Source organism: Scyliorhinus torazame, chromosome 10 (genome assembly GCF_047496885.1).
Source record: "Scyliorhinus torazame isolate Kashiwa2021f chromosome 10, sScyTor2.1, whole genome shotgun sequence".
Taxonomy (NCBI): Eukaryota; Metazoa; Chordata; class Chondrichthyes; order Carcharhiniformes; family Scyliorhinidae; genus Scyliorhinus; species Scyliorhinus torazame.
In genome coordinates, this window is record NC_092716.1 from 165669282 (window position 1) to 165687809 (window position 18528).

Here is an 18528-nt window from a genome sequence, read left to right on the forward strand (position 1 = left end):
TTTTTGTTACGACACATCACCTACTGTTTGTATTTCTGTCATAAATGTTAAGTGTTTTAAATTATTTATAATTATTTTATATTAAATATATTTAGAATGAAACATCCTTAATTTGAACATTTTTTTGTTTACGGCTAGCCTACATGATACTTTAATAACCGTTTAATTTTTATTTTAACTATTATTTTGTATTGAATTACACTATATTATGAATATTAATTTTTTTTTAAAACCCCTTCTCATACAGTAGACACAAAATCTTTAAGCAATGTGGACTAAAGTCGCTTCTGGGGCACCTCCGGGATTAGGGGCCCTGAAGCTTAAGCTTCATTAGTTTCATAGTAGATCCGTCCCTGGTTCCAATATTGAAAGATGAATTCTAAACCCCAAAGTAAACATTAGAAGCAAATGTCTACTTGTCTCCATTTCTCCCCCTGGACAGGTAGCCCCATGCCTTGAATTGTTCTGATAGCTTTTGGCAGCTACAGTGGCAGGCAGCACTGTGCAAGCTTAGATTTGCTAGCTCTAATTCTACAATCTCATACTCCACTGGAGAAGTCAGTGTTGAAAGAAGCAGGGGCCAGAGGTGTGGCTATGAGATTACACTCTATTTGTCTCAGCCTTGCTCCCTGTGAATGGGGTTCTCGACTGGGAGCACAGGATTAGGGAAATAGCTCTTTGACTTTCTCCTTTCCCGTGAGCTAAACCTCAAAGTTATCCTGAGGTTGCTCCACCTAGAGGCTGCGTTGATAATAGCCGAGACAGGCAGTCAAACTCAGGCATCAACTGATTAGCTACTGTTGGCCCAAAACGAAGGAAAATATTCCCAAAATGGAACAACAGAAAGTGCAAACTTACTTAATGGTGAATGAGACTGCGGATTCCAGGGGCAAGGTGTACGGAAGCATCATGGCGGAAGCTAGGCGGACTGGAAGTGTGTTTGAAAAGACTGCATGGAAACCTCTTTTTTCAGCACAGGCTTCAATCAGTGCTGAATAAAAAAACACAATTACAGAAAATCAAATCAACTGCCAATGAAAACATGTTAACACAAACAAGTGCATAGATTGTTTTTGTGGGGGAGGGAATGTGGTGTCAGAAGAAAGGCCCAGGATGTTGAAGATACTGCTTACCACAGAAGGCTAGGGCAACTTCAGGGAACCTATGTCAGAACAGAAGGATGGTTCCAGGATTCTGGATCGAATGGAATCTGACCGTTTTCCATCCGGTTGATGGTGAACAGAAAATACAATTCTGTTCGCATTTTGGAGGAAATTCACAATCAAAGAGTCGCAGGTTGACTGGTGTAAGAAACTGAAAATAATAATTCTTCTGAAGCTGGAAATTAAAGCTTCTGAAGCTGCGCTTATTTTTGAGTAACAACAGAAGGATTTGTAATGCCATCAGTGTTATTCCAGATGCCAACACGGAGGTAAAAGAAAATGGGAAAGTACTCCATTATCCAGAACTAACATAATGCCGTCAATAATTTCAGACATTTACATTGTGGGAGGAAGCTCAGTAGCATAACTCACAGTTCCATCAGAGAGTGAGAGAAAGCTGGTTAGCATAGAGCCATAGTGGGCAGCAGTTAGCACTGCTGCCTCATGGCGCTGAGGACCCGGGTTCAATCCCGGCCTTGGGTCACTGTCCGTGTGGAGTTTGCACATTCTCCCCGTGTCTGCGTGGGTCTCACCCCCACAACCCAAAAAGATGTGCAGGGTAGGTGGATTGGCCAAGCTAAATTGCCCCTTAATTGGTAAAAAAAGAACTGCGTACTCTAAATTTATTTTTTTTAAATACATAGAACCATAGAATTCCTACTGTGCAGAAGATGGTCATTTGGCCTATTGACTATTCATGGATAGAAAATCATCATTGGATGGGTGCATTTTCTTTAATGGGTGGGTGATCGGCTCGCGAGTGCAGCTCCCAATTCTCGATAAATAACCACAACCTGACCAAAGCTGGTCCAATAGGGTCATCAAAATTGGGAAAATAAAATAAACTGGGCTGCCTGGACGATTGCATTTCTACCATCCTAACAAGAGAACACAGAAATTCACATCTGAGCCAATGAAAGGGAGTTTAAAAAAATGTGGCAAGTTCACAAAATTAGATTTATTTTTATACAGTTCATCAGCATCGGCAAATATTAGGAGAGAGATTTTTCTTAAATTCAAACTTGAATCATGATCGCTTTATAATATATGGACCTTCCTGAAAGCCCACTGAGCAAAAACTGCTTAGCAGAGTATTAAACCGCATTAGAACAGGAACCTCATTTAATTATCCTCGAGTGGCTAGAGGTTATAATATTTTAGACTCATTATTTTAGTAGAACAAAAAGAAAATCAATAAATTAAACAAAAGTCAGTAAATGAAACCATTGTCGATTATCGTAAAAACTCATCTGGTTCACTGAAGTCCTTTAGGGAAGGAAATCTGTTGGTCTTTCCTGGTCTGGCCTACATGTGACTCCAGATCGACAGCAATGTGGTTGACTCTTAATTACCCTCAGGGATGGGCAAATGTCCACCCAGCAACGCCCACATCCTATGGACAATTTTTTTAAAAATTGAGTGGGTGACAGCACCTGGTGAGGTACTGCAACTAAAACAAAAACATGAAAGGAAACTTAATCAATTAAACCAAAATGTGACTTACAAGGGTGATGATACACCTTGACCCCCGCAAAGCCTACAGGTCTCAAAAGCCTCAAGCGTACAAGCAGACACTATGTGCCACCCGGACCTGAACATAGCCATTGCAGAGGGGCAGACAGTCGGGTCAGCTGACCCCCTCAACTACACATTGCCTGGACCTGTTGATAGGAACAGGAGTAGGCCATTCAGCCCATCAAACCTGCTCCGCCATTTAATATTATCATGGCTGATCAGCCACTTCAATGCCTTTTACATCCACTATTCCCATAACCCTTTACATTATTGTTAATCAGAAATCCATCAATTTCTACCTTAAACATGCACAATGACTGAGCTTCCATAGCCTTCTGGGGTAGAGAATTCCAAAGATTCACACCCTTTGGCGGAAAGAAATTTCTCCTCATCTCGGTCCTAAGTGGCACGTCACTTATTTTGAAATTGTGCCCCTGGTTCTCGACTCCCCAGCCAAGGGAAACATTTTACCTCTATCTACCCGGTCTATTCCTTTAAGCATTTGGTACCTTTTAATGAGATCACCTCTCATTCTTCAAAACTCTAGAGATACAGGCCCAGTTTGCCCAATCTCTCTTCATAAGACAGTTCCGCCATCCCTGGAACAAGTCTGTTGAATCTTTATTGCACCCCCTCTATAGCAATCATATCCTTTCTGGGGTAAGGGGACCAAATTGCACACAGTGCTCCAGGTGCATCGAACCAAGCTTTTATACAATTGAAGCAAGACTTCACTACTGTCATACTCAAATCCTCTTGAGATAAATGCTAACATTCCATTAGCCTTCTTATAGCTTGTTGTACCTGTTTAGAACAAAGAACAAAGAACAAGGAAAATGACAACACAGGAACAGGTCCTTTGACCTTCCAAACCTGCACCGACCATGCTGCCAGCTGAACTAAAACCCGCTACCCTTCCGGGAACCAAATCCCTCTATTCCCATCCTATTCCTGTATTTGTCAAGACGCCCCTTAAAAGTTACTATCGTATCTTCCACGACCTCTCCCGGCATCGAGTTCCAGGCTCCCACCACCGTCTGTGTAAAAAAACTTGCCTCGTACATCTCCTTTAAACCTTGCCGCTCGCACCTTAAACCTATGCTCCCTGGTAATTGACTCTTCCACCCTGGGAAAAAGCTTCCGACTATCCACTCGGTACATGCCCCCCATAATCTTGTAGACTTCTATCAGGTCGCCCCTCAACCTCTCTCATTTCAGTGAGAACAAACCAAGTTTCTCCCACCTTTCCTCGTTGCTAATGCCCTCCATACCAGGCACCATCCTGGTAATTTTTTTCTGTACCCTCTCCAAAGCCTCCACATCCTTTTGGGAGTGTGGCGACCAGGGATGAACACGATATTCCAAGTGCAGCCTAACTAAGTTTCTATAAAGCAGCAACATGACTTGCCAATTTTTAAACTCAATGCCCCGGCTGATGAAGGCAAGCATGCTGTGTGCCTTCTTTTTTTAAAATAAATTTAGAGTACCCAATTAATTTTTTCCGATTAAGGGGCAATTTAGCATGGCCAATTCACCTACCCTGCACATCTTTTGGGTTGTGGGGGCGAAACCCACGCAAACACGGGGAGTATGTGCAAACTCCACACAGGCAGTGACCCAGAGCGAGGATGGAACCTAGGTCCTCGGTGCCGTGCGGCAGCAGCACTAACCACTGATCCACCGTGCTGCCCGCTGTATGCCTTCTTGACTACCTTCTCCACCTGCATTGCCACTTGCAGTGACCTGTGTACCTGTACATCCAGGTCCCTCTATCTATCAATATTCTTAAGGGTTCTGCCTTTACTGTCTATTTCCCATCTGTATTAGACCTTCCAAAATGCATTACCTCACATTGAAATGAATTGGGTACTCTAAATTTTTTAAAAAGGTTTCTTTCTACTTTCCTTGTATTCCACACTTGCTTCGTGTGTAGCCAGCCTCCTAGCCTTGACAAATGCTTCCTTTTTCTTTTTGAATTGGCTCACAATATCTCTCATTATCCAAGGTTCCCGAAACTTGCCATATTTATCCTTCATCCTTACAGGAACATGCCGGTCCTGAATTCCTTGAAAATACACTTGAAAGCCTCCCACATGCTAGATGTTGATTTACCCTCAAACATCTGCCTCCAATCTACATTCTTCAGTTCCTGCTTAATATTGTTGTAGTTAGCCTTCCCCCAATTTAGCACCTTCACTTGAGGACTACACTTATCTTTATCCATCAGTACCTTAAAGCTTACTAAAGTGTGTTCACTATTCCCGAAATACTCCCCTACTGAAACGTTGATCACCTGGCTGGGCTCATTCTCCAATACCAGGTCTAGTTCGACACCTTCTCTAGTTGGACTATCTACATACTGTTTTAAGAAACCCTCCTGGACTCTCCTTACAAACTCTGCCCCATCCAGACCTCTAGCACTAAGTGAATCCCAGACAATATAGGAGAAGTTAAAATCACCTCCCACAAAAACCCTGTTACTTTTACACCTTGCCAAAATCTGCCTACATATCTGTTCCTCTATCTCCCGCTGGCTGTTGGGAGGCTTATAGTAAACTCCCAATATTGTGATTACACCCTTCCTATTCCTGAGCTTTACCCATATCCCCTCGGAGTGTTCCCCTGCAGTACAGCTGTGATATTCTCCTTAACCAGTAGTGCAACTCCCCCACCCCTTTTACATCCCCCTCTATCCTATCTGAAATATCTATATCCTGAAAAGTTTAGCTGCCAATCCTGTCCTTCCCTTAACCAAGTCTCTGTAATGGCAACAACATCATGGTTCCAAGCTCTAGGTTCATCTGCCTTACCTGTTACACTTCACACATTGAAAAAAATGCAGTCTACCAGACTCTCTTTGATCAGTAACCACACCCTGCCTGCTCTTCCTCTGAGTCTTACTGGCCTTACTCTCTAATTCCCCTTCAGTTAATTCACCTTTGCTTTGGTTCCCAACCCCCTGCCAAACTAATTTAAATCCTCCCGAGTGACACTAGCAAACCTCCCGGGTAGAATATTTATGTAACTCCAGTTTAGATGCAACCAGTCCTTCTTGTACAGGTCCCACTTGACCCTGAAGAGATCCCAATGGTCCAGATATCTGAAACCCTCCCTCATACACCAGCTGTTTAGCCACATGTTGAGCTGTACTATCTTCCTATTTCTCACCTCACTGGCACGTGGCACAGGGAGTAATCTTGAGATTACAACCCTAGAGGACATGATTTTTAAACTTTCTACCTAACTCCTTAAACTGCTGCTGCAAGACCTCATCACTCTTCCTACCTATGTCGTTAGCACCAATGTGTACCATGACATCTGGCTGTTCACCCTCTCCCTTCAGAGTGCTTTCTGCCCATTCAGAGACGTCCTGGATGCTGGCGCCAGGGAAGCAACATACCATCCTGGAGTCTCTTTCACGTCCACAGAAGTGCCTATCCATACCCCAAACTTTCGAGTCCCCTATAACTATTGCTCTTTGTCCCTCCCTGCTTAACAACAGAGCCAGCCGTGGTGCCACTGCTCTGCCTGCTGCTGTTATCCTCTGATAGGCCATCTCCCCCAACAGTATCCAAAACGGTATACTTGTTACAGAGGGGGACGATGGGTTTAAGTGACTTATTGACAAGGAAAAGGACAAGGACATATACATTTTCTAATTTCTTATCAATTAGGAAATACTCTGCATATCTGTTCCTTCTACCAAAGTGGATTATCTCAAATTTTTCTGAATAATATTCCAACTGCCATGTTCATACCCACTCACGAAGTCTGTCCAAATCCTCCTGTAGCTGCTTTACTCTTCCTCACAGCACACATTCCCACCTAGCTTTGTATCACCTGCAAATTTGGAAATATTACATTTGGTTCCAATAACCAAATCATTGGGCACGATTCACCAGAAATTTTTCAAAGTGTGATTCTGTATATATTTGGCAGTATGTTTCACGGTACCTACCATGTCAAGATAGAGACCGTTATTCAATGGCACTTAGCCGTTCTTTTGGGCTCTGGAGAGTTTCTCCCCGCTGAAGCCACACCTTGAAATTTTCCGGCATTGGTGAGCTGAACATGCCGGCGAGATCGGCTCCTCAGAGATCAGGGCAGCATTTTGAAAGGCTGCAAGAATCTCCACCCCCTTTCAGGAATCACTCCTCTACCCGTCCCTCAACCTTTATGCAGCCAGGTTGGCACTGCCTGGGTGGCATGCCCTGTCCTCGACCACCCGCAGTACTCTAATGGTCTCCGAGTCCCCCCCCTCGCATCCCGATCACATTTGGTCTACGCTTGTGCAGACCAGTACTAATTGGCGCCTGGTTGAGGCTTTGCAGTCATTGCCATTCCAGGCGGCGGGTGAACGCAGCATCGGGATATTTAAATAGGCCCAATGGCTCATTTAAATATAATTAGTCGGTGCACGCCCCCCTCAGAGGAGTGATCGGATGACTCGCAATCGACTCGACGCGAAGACCAATTTGGGGCTCTCCCAGGGTTCATCCTTTGCACCTGGCTCCACAGGGGCGCAATGCGGTGGCTGAATCCCTCCCATTGATATATATTGTGAACAGCTGGGGCCCAAGTACTGATCCTTGTGGTACCCCACTAGCCACAGCCTACCAATGTGAGAATGACCTGTTTATTCCGACTCTCTGTTTTCTGCCTGTTAGCCAATCCTTAATTCGTGCCAGTATATTCTCACCTATCGCTTGTGTTTTTATTTTGCTTTTCAACCTGCTGTGGGGGACGTTATCCGGAGTCTTCTGATAATCAAAATATACCTCGTTCATTGACTCTCTTTTATCAATTTTATTAGTAACATCCTCAAAAATAGTCCCAAGTTTGTCAAATATGACAAATATATAACTTAGAAGCAAGAGTAGGCCATTCGGCCCTTCAAGCCTGCTCCACCATTCAATAACATCAGATTGTGGTCTCAGCTCCACATTCACCCCTATCTTCGATAATCTTTCACTTTCTTGCTTCTCAAGAATCTATTTACCTTAAAAATATTCAAAGACTCTGCTTCCACTGTCTTTTGAGGAAGAGAATTCCAAAAATTCACGACCCTGAAAGAAAAAATCTGTCCTGGTCCACCCATGTCGATGCTACTACCAAGAAAGCACAACAGCACCTATACTTCCTCACGAAACTAAGAACATTTGGCATGTCCACATTAACCCTTACCAACTTTTACAGATGCACCATAGAAAGCATCCTATCGGGCTGCATCACAGCCTGGTATGGCAACTGCTCAGCCCAGGACCGCAAGAAACTTCAGAGAGTCGTGAACACCGCCCAGTCCATCACACAAACCTGCCTCCCATCCACTGACTCCATCTACACCTCCCGCTGCCTGGGAAAGCGGGCAGTATAATCAAAGATCCCTCCAACCTGGCTTACTCACTCTTCCAACTTCTTCCATCGGGCAGGGGATACAGAAGTCTGAGAACACGCACGTACAGACTCAAAAACAGCTTCTTCTTCATTGTTACCAGACTCCTAAATGACCTTCTTATGGACTGACCTCATTCACACTACACCCTGTATGCTTCATCCGATGCCAATGCTTATGTAGTTATATTGTATACCTTGTGTTGCCCTATTATGTATTTTCTTTTCTTCCCTTTTCTTCCCATGTACTTAATGATTTGTTGAGCTGCTCACAGAAAAATACTTTCACTGTACCTCGGTACACATGACAATAAACAAACCCAATTCAAAAATGCCTCCTCATCTCTGTCTTAATTGGACGCCCCCTTATTTTCTAGAACGAATAGTGGAGTCATAGTGAGCTGCTTTTGCATGGCTATTATAGTACAATTATATCAGCAAGTAGTCCTCTTCCTCTCTCCACCAAATATCTAACATTGACCACATTGTCCTTGCCCCATCACCAACTTGCCTTTTCTCACCTCAATACTTGAACGTGATGCTGGCTCCCAAATCCAATCTTATCTGTAACTCCAAGTTTGAATCGCTTCAATCAGGTTTCACTCACTGCCGCAACACTGACATGGCTCTAACCATCATCAGAAATTACATCTTGTGTGACTGTGGTGCACTATTCCTCCTTAGCCTTTATCGCAATTGCGCACTCCAACAAATTACTTCTGTTGTCCAGCTCAATTAGACTACCTGTACTTGGTCCCAACAGTTACGTATCAAATTGTAACTGGTGCATCTCTTCACATTCTTGCACTCTAAGTTCACCATTATCCTTGCCCATCACACCCCCTTCCTCATCTACCTACCATACCTTAGAAACATCACACACAGACATGGGATCAGGTTCCACACACATTGACAATACCCAGTTTTGCCCATCAGTGAATTTAACCAAAGTAGCTGAATCATACAGAACAGAAAAGTTCCAGATATTTACCCCTTTGAGCTATCAGGCTGTAAGTGACCTTAACATGGAGCGATGACTAATCTTTAGGAACAGAAGTAGGCCTTTGAACTCAAGCCTATTTCAATTGTATCATTGGTGAACTTTGCTCACCTTGGTGAAGTCGTGGTGACAGATGTGCCAGGATCTGGTCATCATTCTTATTGACCCTGTCTAACACTTCCATTTGATCGCCTTCGACCACTTCCTCATCACATTGGTTTGAAGCTGGCTGGGAAGGGTTGGGCAAAGGTCGTGATTGATTTAACAGAGCTGCATTGTTGGGAAAAGAAGAAAAAATATTGTTAGTTATTATTATTCTCGTGTGGAAAAATATGTTCTTTGGGTTGAAAGAAACAAATCCTAATTACTGTTTTATCAAACTGCTTATATAAATGTAGGTAAACCCAGTGTGGAAGAATTACAGGAAAGCAGCATGGCAATTTGGGATCACACCAGAAACCATTTCTGAAACTCAGCTCGGAAAGCTGCTCCCATAAGCAAATTCCAACTTTCAAATGAATCCTGTGCGGAAATATCTGGGGTGTAGTTTGTGTCTAATACTCAGTGAGCACACACCTTGATTGAGATGACTCATCTACCCTCTATGTGGCTTTTGCATTTATACAGTGCCTTTGACATCTATTGTGACCCTGGACTAGACCCCAACAGTGACTAGGATACTGGCCAGAAGCCCCAATATTTTAATTAATTTTGTAAGACTATGAGGAAAGGATACTTTGCTCCAGGAATGACTCCACGCACAAATACTAACACAGTACTTCATTTAAATAAATGTAAAGTCCCCAATTGTTTTTTTCCAATTAAGGGGCAATTTAGCACGGCCAAGTCACCTACCCTGTACATCTTTGGGTTGTGGGGGCGAGATCCACGCAGACAGAGAGAGAATGTGCAAACTCTACATGGACACTACTAACACATTATTACAATATCTTTAACTTCACACAAGAAAATAGCGTACAATTACCCCCAAAATAATGCTAATCAATACAGTGATGCATAACCCATTAATTGCTATTGTTACTTTCACTCAAACAACAAAACCATCTCAGATTCCATTCCACTTTTAAATACAGTCAGCACTCCGGAATCTTTGCAGTACACATTGTCTTGATAGTCCACTTTGGAAAAGAGAAAACTCATGAGACTGTTTTAAAGAAAAGGACTTGACCCTGTCAGTACAATGCAGGATCGTTAACTGAATCTTCAGAAACTGCTTTCATACTTGACTTACAGCTCCAAACTAAAACTAAACCCTTAACACCTGACTGCTTCCGTTATCTACATCATCTTACTAACTGAACACAATGGGCTGGATTCTCCAGTCCCCCAGCTGAGTGTTTCTTGGTGGTGTGATTCTCTCTTCCCGCTGCTTGTCAATGAACTCTCCATTGATGCCACCTCACACCGCCTAGAAACCCGTGGGCGGGGGTGCGCTGCCGGCGGGAAAAGAGAATCTCAAACGCCAGAGAATTCTGTCCAATGTCTCTAACGAACGACTCCATAGGAACCCGCGTACCATCAATAAAAATACATTCGCCCAAACTTTTACGATGCTTTAATTGCATCTCTGGTTCCCAAAAAGCCCAGCTGTCTTGCAAAACAGGATTCTTTAAAAACAGTACTGCAGCTGTCATACACACACTAACGCAGGCTTTTAACCCTTACTGCACCAAATACATATAATAGAATATATCTGAAATTCCTACATTCATCACACGTAGAAGGACATCTGAAGGGAATTTAAGGAGGTAAAAGGAAAAATAGGCACTGACACAAAGTATTAGGAGGGGTGTCCAAAATCATAGTCAGTGGTGAAGTTTTTAAAAAGTGAATTTTAAAGAGAAGCTTAGTGAAGTCGAGTATAGGAATGACCTTACAGAAGCATGGGGCCCCAGAGAGATGAAAGTGCAGCCACCGATGGAGAGGTGAAAATAGGGGAAATTCACACAAGAAGCCAAAGTCAGGGAAAAAGAGTGTAATGGGAATGATTCGTAGGGCTGGAGGAGACCATGTGAATAGTAATGAATCTAAACATGGAATGGGAATTTTATATTAGAGGCATAGTGAACCACTGAGAGAATAGAAATGATTGGTGAAGAGAATTTGGTGCCAGACATGATACAGGCAGCAGCGTTATGGACATACTGAAATTTACAAAGAGTAGAGAAAGGAAGCTGGGTTTGGACAGACAGTCTTAGTACAAATTGGATCTCGCGGCACCAAAAGGCAGAAATATGAGCTTCAACATCAGATTGGCTAAAGTAGGTGTGGAAGAGGAGGTAGGGGACCTTGGTTTAAAGTTAAAATTTAAAACATTACACTCAAATTAGTCTCTTATATCTAATGCACAGGATAAACTCATCTGCTATACCCCTTTAAAAAGGTGAAGTATTCTCAAAATAAAAGCATTTTCATTGCAAAACCTGCAAAGAATGAAAATACAAATAGAAATTTATTAAGGGAAGGTACTTTAGTGTGGTCCAGAATGCTTCAATTGGTGATAATAAAGCAAATTTGGAAGACTCTAAGCACTTACATTTCTCTTTTCATCATCTCTATATGTATATAGGTCGTGGTCGGCCTGTGAAATTCGCTACCACAGAAAGTAGTTGAGGCCAAAACATTGTATGTTTTCAAGAAGCAGTTAGGTATAGCACGTGGGGCAAAGGGATCAGAGGATATGGGGGGGGGGGGGATCAGGCTATTGAGTTGGATGATCAGCCATGATCATAATGAATAGCAGAGCAGACGCGAAGGCCCGAACGGCCTCCTACTGAACCTATTTTCAATGTGAAGATTATTGTCAATGTAGGGGAAATGGTGGTGCAGTGGCAATGTCACTGGATTAGTAATCCAGAGGTCCAAACTAGCGCTCTGCGAACACCGGTTTAAATCTCTCCACGGCAGCTTGTGAAATAAAATTCAAGTAATAAATCTGGAAAATAAAGCTATTTTCGGTAATTAATTGTTGATTAAAAACCCATCTGGCTCACTAATCCCCTTTTGGGGAGGAAATCTGTCAGCCTTTTTTCCCACCTTTAAAAAAAATAAATTTAGAGTATACATTTCATCTTTTCAATTAAGGAGCAATTTAGCGTGACCAGTCCACCTAGCCTGCACATCTTTGGGTTGTGGGGGCGAGACTCACGCAAACACGGGGAGAATGTGCAAACTCCACACGGACAATGATCCAGAGCCGGGATCGAACCTGGGACCTCGGCGCCGTGAGGCAACAGGGCTAACCCACTGCGCCACCGTGCTGCCCTGAAATCTGTCAGCCTTACCCTGCAGTTATCTCAGCCCTCTGAAATAGCCCAGCAAGCCAGTCAGTTCAAAGCAATTAGGGATGCGCATCAAATGCTGGCCTTGCCGGTGACACCCACATCCCATGAGAGAATAAAGAAACAGTTATCTCTATATCAGGTTGACCTTCAACGTATCTTGTGACTATAAGAAAATAAATGCATACAGTGTGCGCATCAGCAGTTTCAGCTAGCCCTGAAAATGCAGGACCACAGTGTGTGTTCTTTTGGTTATGTCTATGGAAGACCTGCAAAGATTAAAAGGAGACTATTATCTGTCTCAAAAGTGTTCATCCCAAGCTCCGCAAGAATAGGTTTCTACTGACTAGTTTGCGGTTAACCATGAACTGTTTTCAAGGTCTTGTATTTGTATTCATTTAACACCTTGTGCTTCCAGGAATAACTTGTTTGGGAGACTTGTCCAATATAAAATGTGAATGGTGTGGCCAAAAGAGAAATGATATAGAGATTTGGTAACTACAAAAGCATTTATTGCTTGCAGGGGCAGACCACCGCGCATTATTTTATGCTTAAAAGCCACAAAGTGGGTGAGTGAGGGCTTTCATTTGGAAGTGCTGGACAGTTCTTATTGGAAATAAAGAAAAGGCTTATGGAGTGAGCTCAAACTGGAACCAACTGGGAAACATAATAAACACAAGTTGAGCAAAGGCATACGGTCAAGTCGGCATATAGGTGGAATGGGATTGATTAGAAGTTGTCCTGCTGCAGCATCTGGGGTCCGAGGACCAGAAATCCTGATGGATCTACAAGTAGATTCAGATGATGCCACAAACTACAAGAACACAGTGCTATGAGCTATTTAATTTTGTCCAAAACAATGGAACCGGAGGACACGGCCTAATCTGGTTTAGCACAGTGGGCTAAATAGCTGGCTTGCAATGCAGGACAATGCCAGCAGTGCGGGTTCAATTCCCATACTGGCCTCCCCGAACAGACGCCGGAATGCGGCGACTCGGGGCTTTTCACAGTAACTTCATTGAAGCCTACTTGTGACAATAAGCGATTATTGTTATTATTATATCTTGAAAGGAAGTGATCTCAAAATGAATCTGTGGAAATGTATTTTGAGTGCGAGTGGTTAGTCTATGGAGCAGATTCCCCGTGGGAGCTCATAGAAGCAGGGAGTATTGATTTATTCAAATGTAAATTTCAGGATACAGTATATGAGTAATTTAAGCCATGGCATTTGGTCAGTGGATCTTGCTTGGGAGGGAAAAGATTGGCAGATATTTTCTCACATGGAAAATAGTATTTTACTATAGTATAGGCAGCACGGTAGCATAGTGGTTAGCACAATGGCTTCACAGCTCCAGGGTCCCAGGTTTGATTCCCGGCTTGGGTCACTGTCTGTGGAGCCTGCACGTTCTCCCCTGTCTGCGTGGGTTTCCTCCGGGTGCTCCAGTTTCCTCCCACAAGTCCAAAGATGTGCAGGTTAGGTGGATTGGCTGTGCTCAATTGCCCTTAGTGTCCAAAAATAAAAGGTAAAGTGGGGTTACGGGGATAAGGTGGAAGTGTGGGGATAGGGTGGAGGTGTGGGTTTAGGTAGGGTGCTCTTTCCAAGGGCCTGTGCATAATCGATGGGCCGAATGGCCTCCTTCTGCATTGTAAATTCTGTGATGTACAATTCATCAATATCAGATGCCTTTTCAAATTTTAGCAAGGCTGAAGTAACAGCTATTTGTATTTGTTGAGTGTTTATGTGGAAGTCCCTCACCATTGCATCTATATGAATAACTAACCACAACCTGACAAAGGTTGAATAGAAACATCAAGGTTAGGGGTAGGAAAAATAAATGGGCTGTCCTGATATTTCTAATTTCAACCCAACCAGACGGGGCAAAACAAAAACTAGCATGTTTAGAAAGCGAAATCAATTTTGTTAGAATAGGCAGAGACATTGGCGTCAAGAAATATTAGGAGCATTTTTTTTTTTAAACTCAACGTGGATTATAAAAAACTGTAATATATGGAGCCCCATCCACCCCACACACTAATAGCCCAGTGAGTATAGCCACTCCCCAGAAATTTTTTTTTGAAATAATTTATTTAAATTTTCACAAAATATCAACAACAAAATACAGAAAGAACCCCCCCCCCCCCCCATACACATAAATAATAAATTAACAGCCTTCATCAACACAAAGGCAAATATATACGCCTACTCAAGAAAAACAAACCAACCGCTGCTGACCTTCTTCTAACGTTCTGCCAGGAAGTCTAGGAACGGTTGCCACTGCCTGAAGAACCCTTGCACCGATCCCCTTAAGGCAAATTTCACCCTCTCCAATTTAATAAACCCCGCCATATTGCTGATCCAGGTTTCCACGCTTGGGGGCCTCGCATCGTTCCACTGAAGAAGAATCCTTCATCGGGCTACCAGGGACGCAAAGGCCAGAATTCCGGCCTCTTTCGTCTCCTGCACTCCCGGCTCCTCTGCCACCCCAAATATTGCGTGCCCCCAGCCCGGCTTGACCCTGGAACCTACCACCCTCGACACCATCCTCGCTACACCCTTCCAAAAGTCCTCCAGTGCTGGGCAAGCCCAGAACATGTGGGTGTGGTTTGCTGGGCTCCCTGAGCACCTAACACACCTGCCCTCGCCCCCAAAGAACCGACTTATCCTTGCCCCGGTCATGTGAGCCCTATGCAGCACCTTAAACTGTATGAGGCCGAGTCTCGCGCAAGAGGAGGAAGAGTTTTCCCTCCCAGGGCATCCGCCCACATCCCCTCGTCAAATCTCCTCACCCAACTCCTCCTCCCATTTACCCTTTAGCTCCTCCACTGAGGCCTCCTCCTCCTCCTGCATCACCTGATACGTTGCCGAGCTCCTCCCCTTAATACCCACACCCCCGACAGCACCCTGTCCTGGACCCTGCGTGGCGGCAACAGTGGGAACTCCCACCACCTGCCGCCGAACAAACGCCCTTACCTGCATATATCTGAAGGTGTTCCCCGGGGGGGGGGGGGGGGGGGGAGCCCAAACTTCTCCTCCAGCTCACCCAGGCTCGTGAACTTCCCGTCCACAAACAGGTCCCCCATCCTTCTAATACCTACCCTGTGCCAGCTCAGGAACCCTCCATCCATCCTCCCTGGGACAAACCGGTGGTTCCCCCGAATCGGGGACCACACCGAGGCCCCCACCTCCCCCCGTAATGTCTCCATTGCCCCCAAATGTTGACGGTAGCCGCCACCACCGGGCTCGTGGTATACCTCATTGGTGGAAGCGGCAGCGGCGCCGTCACCAGCGCCTCCAGGGTCATGCCCACACAGGACGCTTACTCCAGCCTCTTCCATGTCACCTCATCCCCCTCCATCACCCACTTACGCACCATCGCCACGTTGGCGGCCCAATAATACCCACAGAGGTTAGGCAGGGCCAACCAGCCCCCATCCCTGCACCGCTCCAGGAACACCCTTCTCACCCTTGGGGTCTTCTGCGCCCACACAAACCCTATAACGCTCCTGTTAACCCGCCTGAAGAAGGCCCTAGGGATCAGGATGGGGAGGCATTGGAACAGGAACAAAACCCTCGGGAGCACCGTCATTTTAACTGACTGCACCCTACCCGCCAGGGAGAGTGGTAGCACGTCCCACCTCTTAAACTCCTCCTCCATCTGCTCCACCAGCATCGTGAAGTTAAGCTTATGTAAGGCCCCCCAGCTCCTGGCCACCTGGACCCCCAGGTACCTGAAACTCCTCTCCGCCCTTTTTAGCAGGAGCTCACCAATCCCCCTCTCCTGGTCCCCTGGGTGCACTACGAACAACTCGCTCTTCCCCATATTAAGCTTGTACCTGGAAAAATCTCCAAACTCCCTAAGGATCCTCATCACCTCCGGCATTCCCCCCACCGGATCCGCCACATATAGCAGCAAATCATCCGCATAGAGTGACACCCGATGCTCCTCCCCACCCTGCACCAGCCCCCTCCAGTCCTCGACTCCCTCAACGCCATGGCCAGGGCTTCAATCGCCAGCGCAAAGAGCAGGGGGGACAGGGGACACCCCTGCCTCGTCCCCCGGTGTAGCCGGAAATACTCTGACCTCCTTCTGTTCGTGGCCACACTCGCCACCGGGGCCTCATATAGCAGCCTCACCAACCTGACGAACCCTTCCCCGAACCCGAACCTTTTCAACACCTCCCACAGGTACCCCCACTCCACCCTATCAAAGGCCATCTCCACATCCATCGCCGCCAATACCTCCGCCTCCCCTTCCATTGCCAGCATCATTATAACATTCAAGAGCCTCCGTACATTAGTATTCAACTGCCTCCCTTTCACGAACCCAGTCTGATCCTCGTGTATGACCTGCGGCACACAGTCCTCTAACCTCATGGCCAAAATCTTTGCCAGCAACTTTGCATCTACATTTAAGAGTGAGATCGGCCTATATGAACCACACTGTAGGGGATCCTTGTCCCGCTTCAGGATCAGGGAAATCAGCGCTCTAGACATCGTCGGGGGCAGAGCCCCCCCTTCCCTTGCCTCGTTGAAGGTCCTTACCAACAGTGGGCCCAGCAGGTCCGCATACTTCTTGTAAAATTCAACCGGGAACCCATCCAGCCCCGGTGCCTCCTCCGCCTGCATGTTCCCTATCCCTTTGACCAACTCCTCCAACCCAACCGGCGCCCCCAAGCCCACCACCTGCCCCTCCTCCACCCTCGGAAACCTCAGCTGGTCCAGGGAGCGACCCATCCCTCCCTCCTCCAGTGGGGGCAGTTCCTCATAGAAACTCAGCCTGGAGGCTACGCCGCTCCCTAAACAATCCCTCCTCTTGGGCCTCCGCGTACCTCCTATCCATCCTCACCATCTCCCCCACCAACCTCTCCCTCTCTCTCCTCCCCCCCCCCCCCCCCTCTCCTTGTGTGCCCTAATGGAGATCAGCTCTCCTCTGACCACCACCTTCAGCGCCTCCCAGACCACCCCTACTTGCACCTCCCCATTATCATTAGCCTCCAGGTACCTCTCTATACACTCCAGGACCCACCCGCACACCACCTCGTCCGCCAGCAACCCCACCTCTAGGCGCCACAGCGGGCGCTGGTCCCTCTCCTCCCCCAACTCATGGTCCACCCAGTGCGGAGCATGATCAGAAATGGCTATCGCGGTTGCGGCTATGCCTAGGTAGGTTGCACATTCGGCAGCTCCCGCCGGGAACGGACTTTTGGGCTCTTCAGAGGGGCCCCAACGGCAATTCTTTGATGGCTCCCAGTGTGGGAAGATGACAGCAAGGTTCCCCCGACACTATATGGATTGGACCAGGAGTGGAGCGGTTAAAAAAGTGATCCTGGTGCAGCGGAAAGTGCGAGGGAGGAAAAGCAAGATGGCGGTGGGTGGAGACCAAGCAGCGTGGGCGCAGTGGTCGCAGGAGGAGTTTCTGAAATGCTGCTTTGCGGAGCTGAGGACAGAAATGCTGGCGCCAATGAAGGCGGCGATTGAGAAGCTTGTGGAGACCCAGAAGGCCCAAGGGGCGGCGATCCGGGAGGTGCGGCAAAAAGCCTCGGAGAACGAGGATGAGATCTTTGGCCTGGCGGTGAAGGTGGAGGCGCACGAGGCGCTGCACAAGAGGTGGGCGGAAAAATTTGAGGACCTGGAGAATAGGTCGAGGAGGAAGAATCTTCGGATTCTGGGTCTCCCTGAAGGAGTGGAGGGGCCCGATGCCGGGGCATATATGAGCACGATGCTCAATTCGCTGATGGGCGCGGGAGCTTTCCCGAGGCCCCTGGAGCTGGATGGGGCTCATCGGGTCCTGGCAAGGAGGCCTAAAGCCAACGAGCCGTCAAGGGCTGTAGTGGTGAGGTTCCACCGCTTTATGGACAGAGTGTGTGTCCTGAGATGGGCCAAAAAAAGGGCGGAGCAACAGGTGGGAGAACACGGAGCTCCGAATTTTCCAGGACTGGAGTGCAGAGATGGCTAAGAAGAGGGCTGGTTTTAACCGGGCTAAGGTGGTGCTCCATCGGAAGGGGTGAAGTTCGGGATGCTGCAGCCAGCGTGATTGTGGGTCACGTTCCAAGATCAGCACCACTATTTTGAAACGCCTGATGAGGCATGGAACTTTATACAGACTGAAAAGTTGGACTCAACTGAAGGTCTGTCGTGGGGGGATGTTTATTGTGT

General features: G+C 46.3%; 1 protein-coding gene across 1 annotated transcript in view; it reads right to left on the reverse strand.

Annotated features, from left to right (window-relative positions):
- pnpla2 (patatin-like phospholipase domain containing 2) overlaps positions 1-18528 on the reverse strand; it is a 124898-nt gene that overhangs the window by 19158 nt on the left and 87212 nt on the right. Inside the window, exons 6-7 of the mRNA XM_072518907.1 lie at positions 9181-9339; positions 859-991 (exon numbers count right to left, since the gene is read on the reverse strand). Coding sequence (XP_072375008.1) covers positions 859-991; positions 9181-9339 — 292 coding nt within the window. The remainder of the gene's footprint in view (positions 1-858; positions 992-9180; positions 9340-18528) is intronic.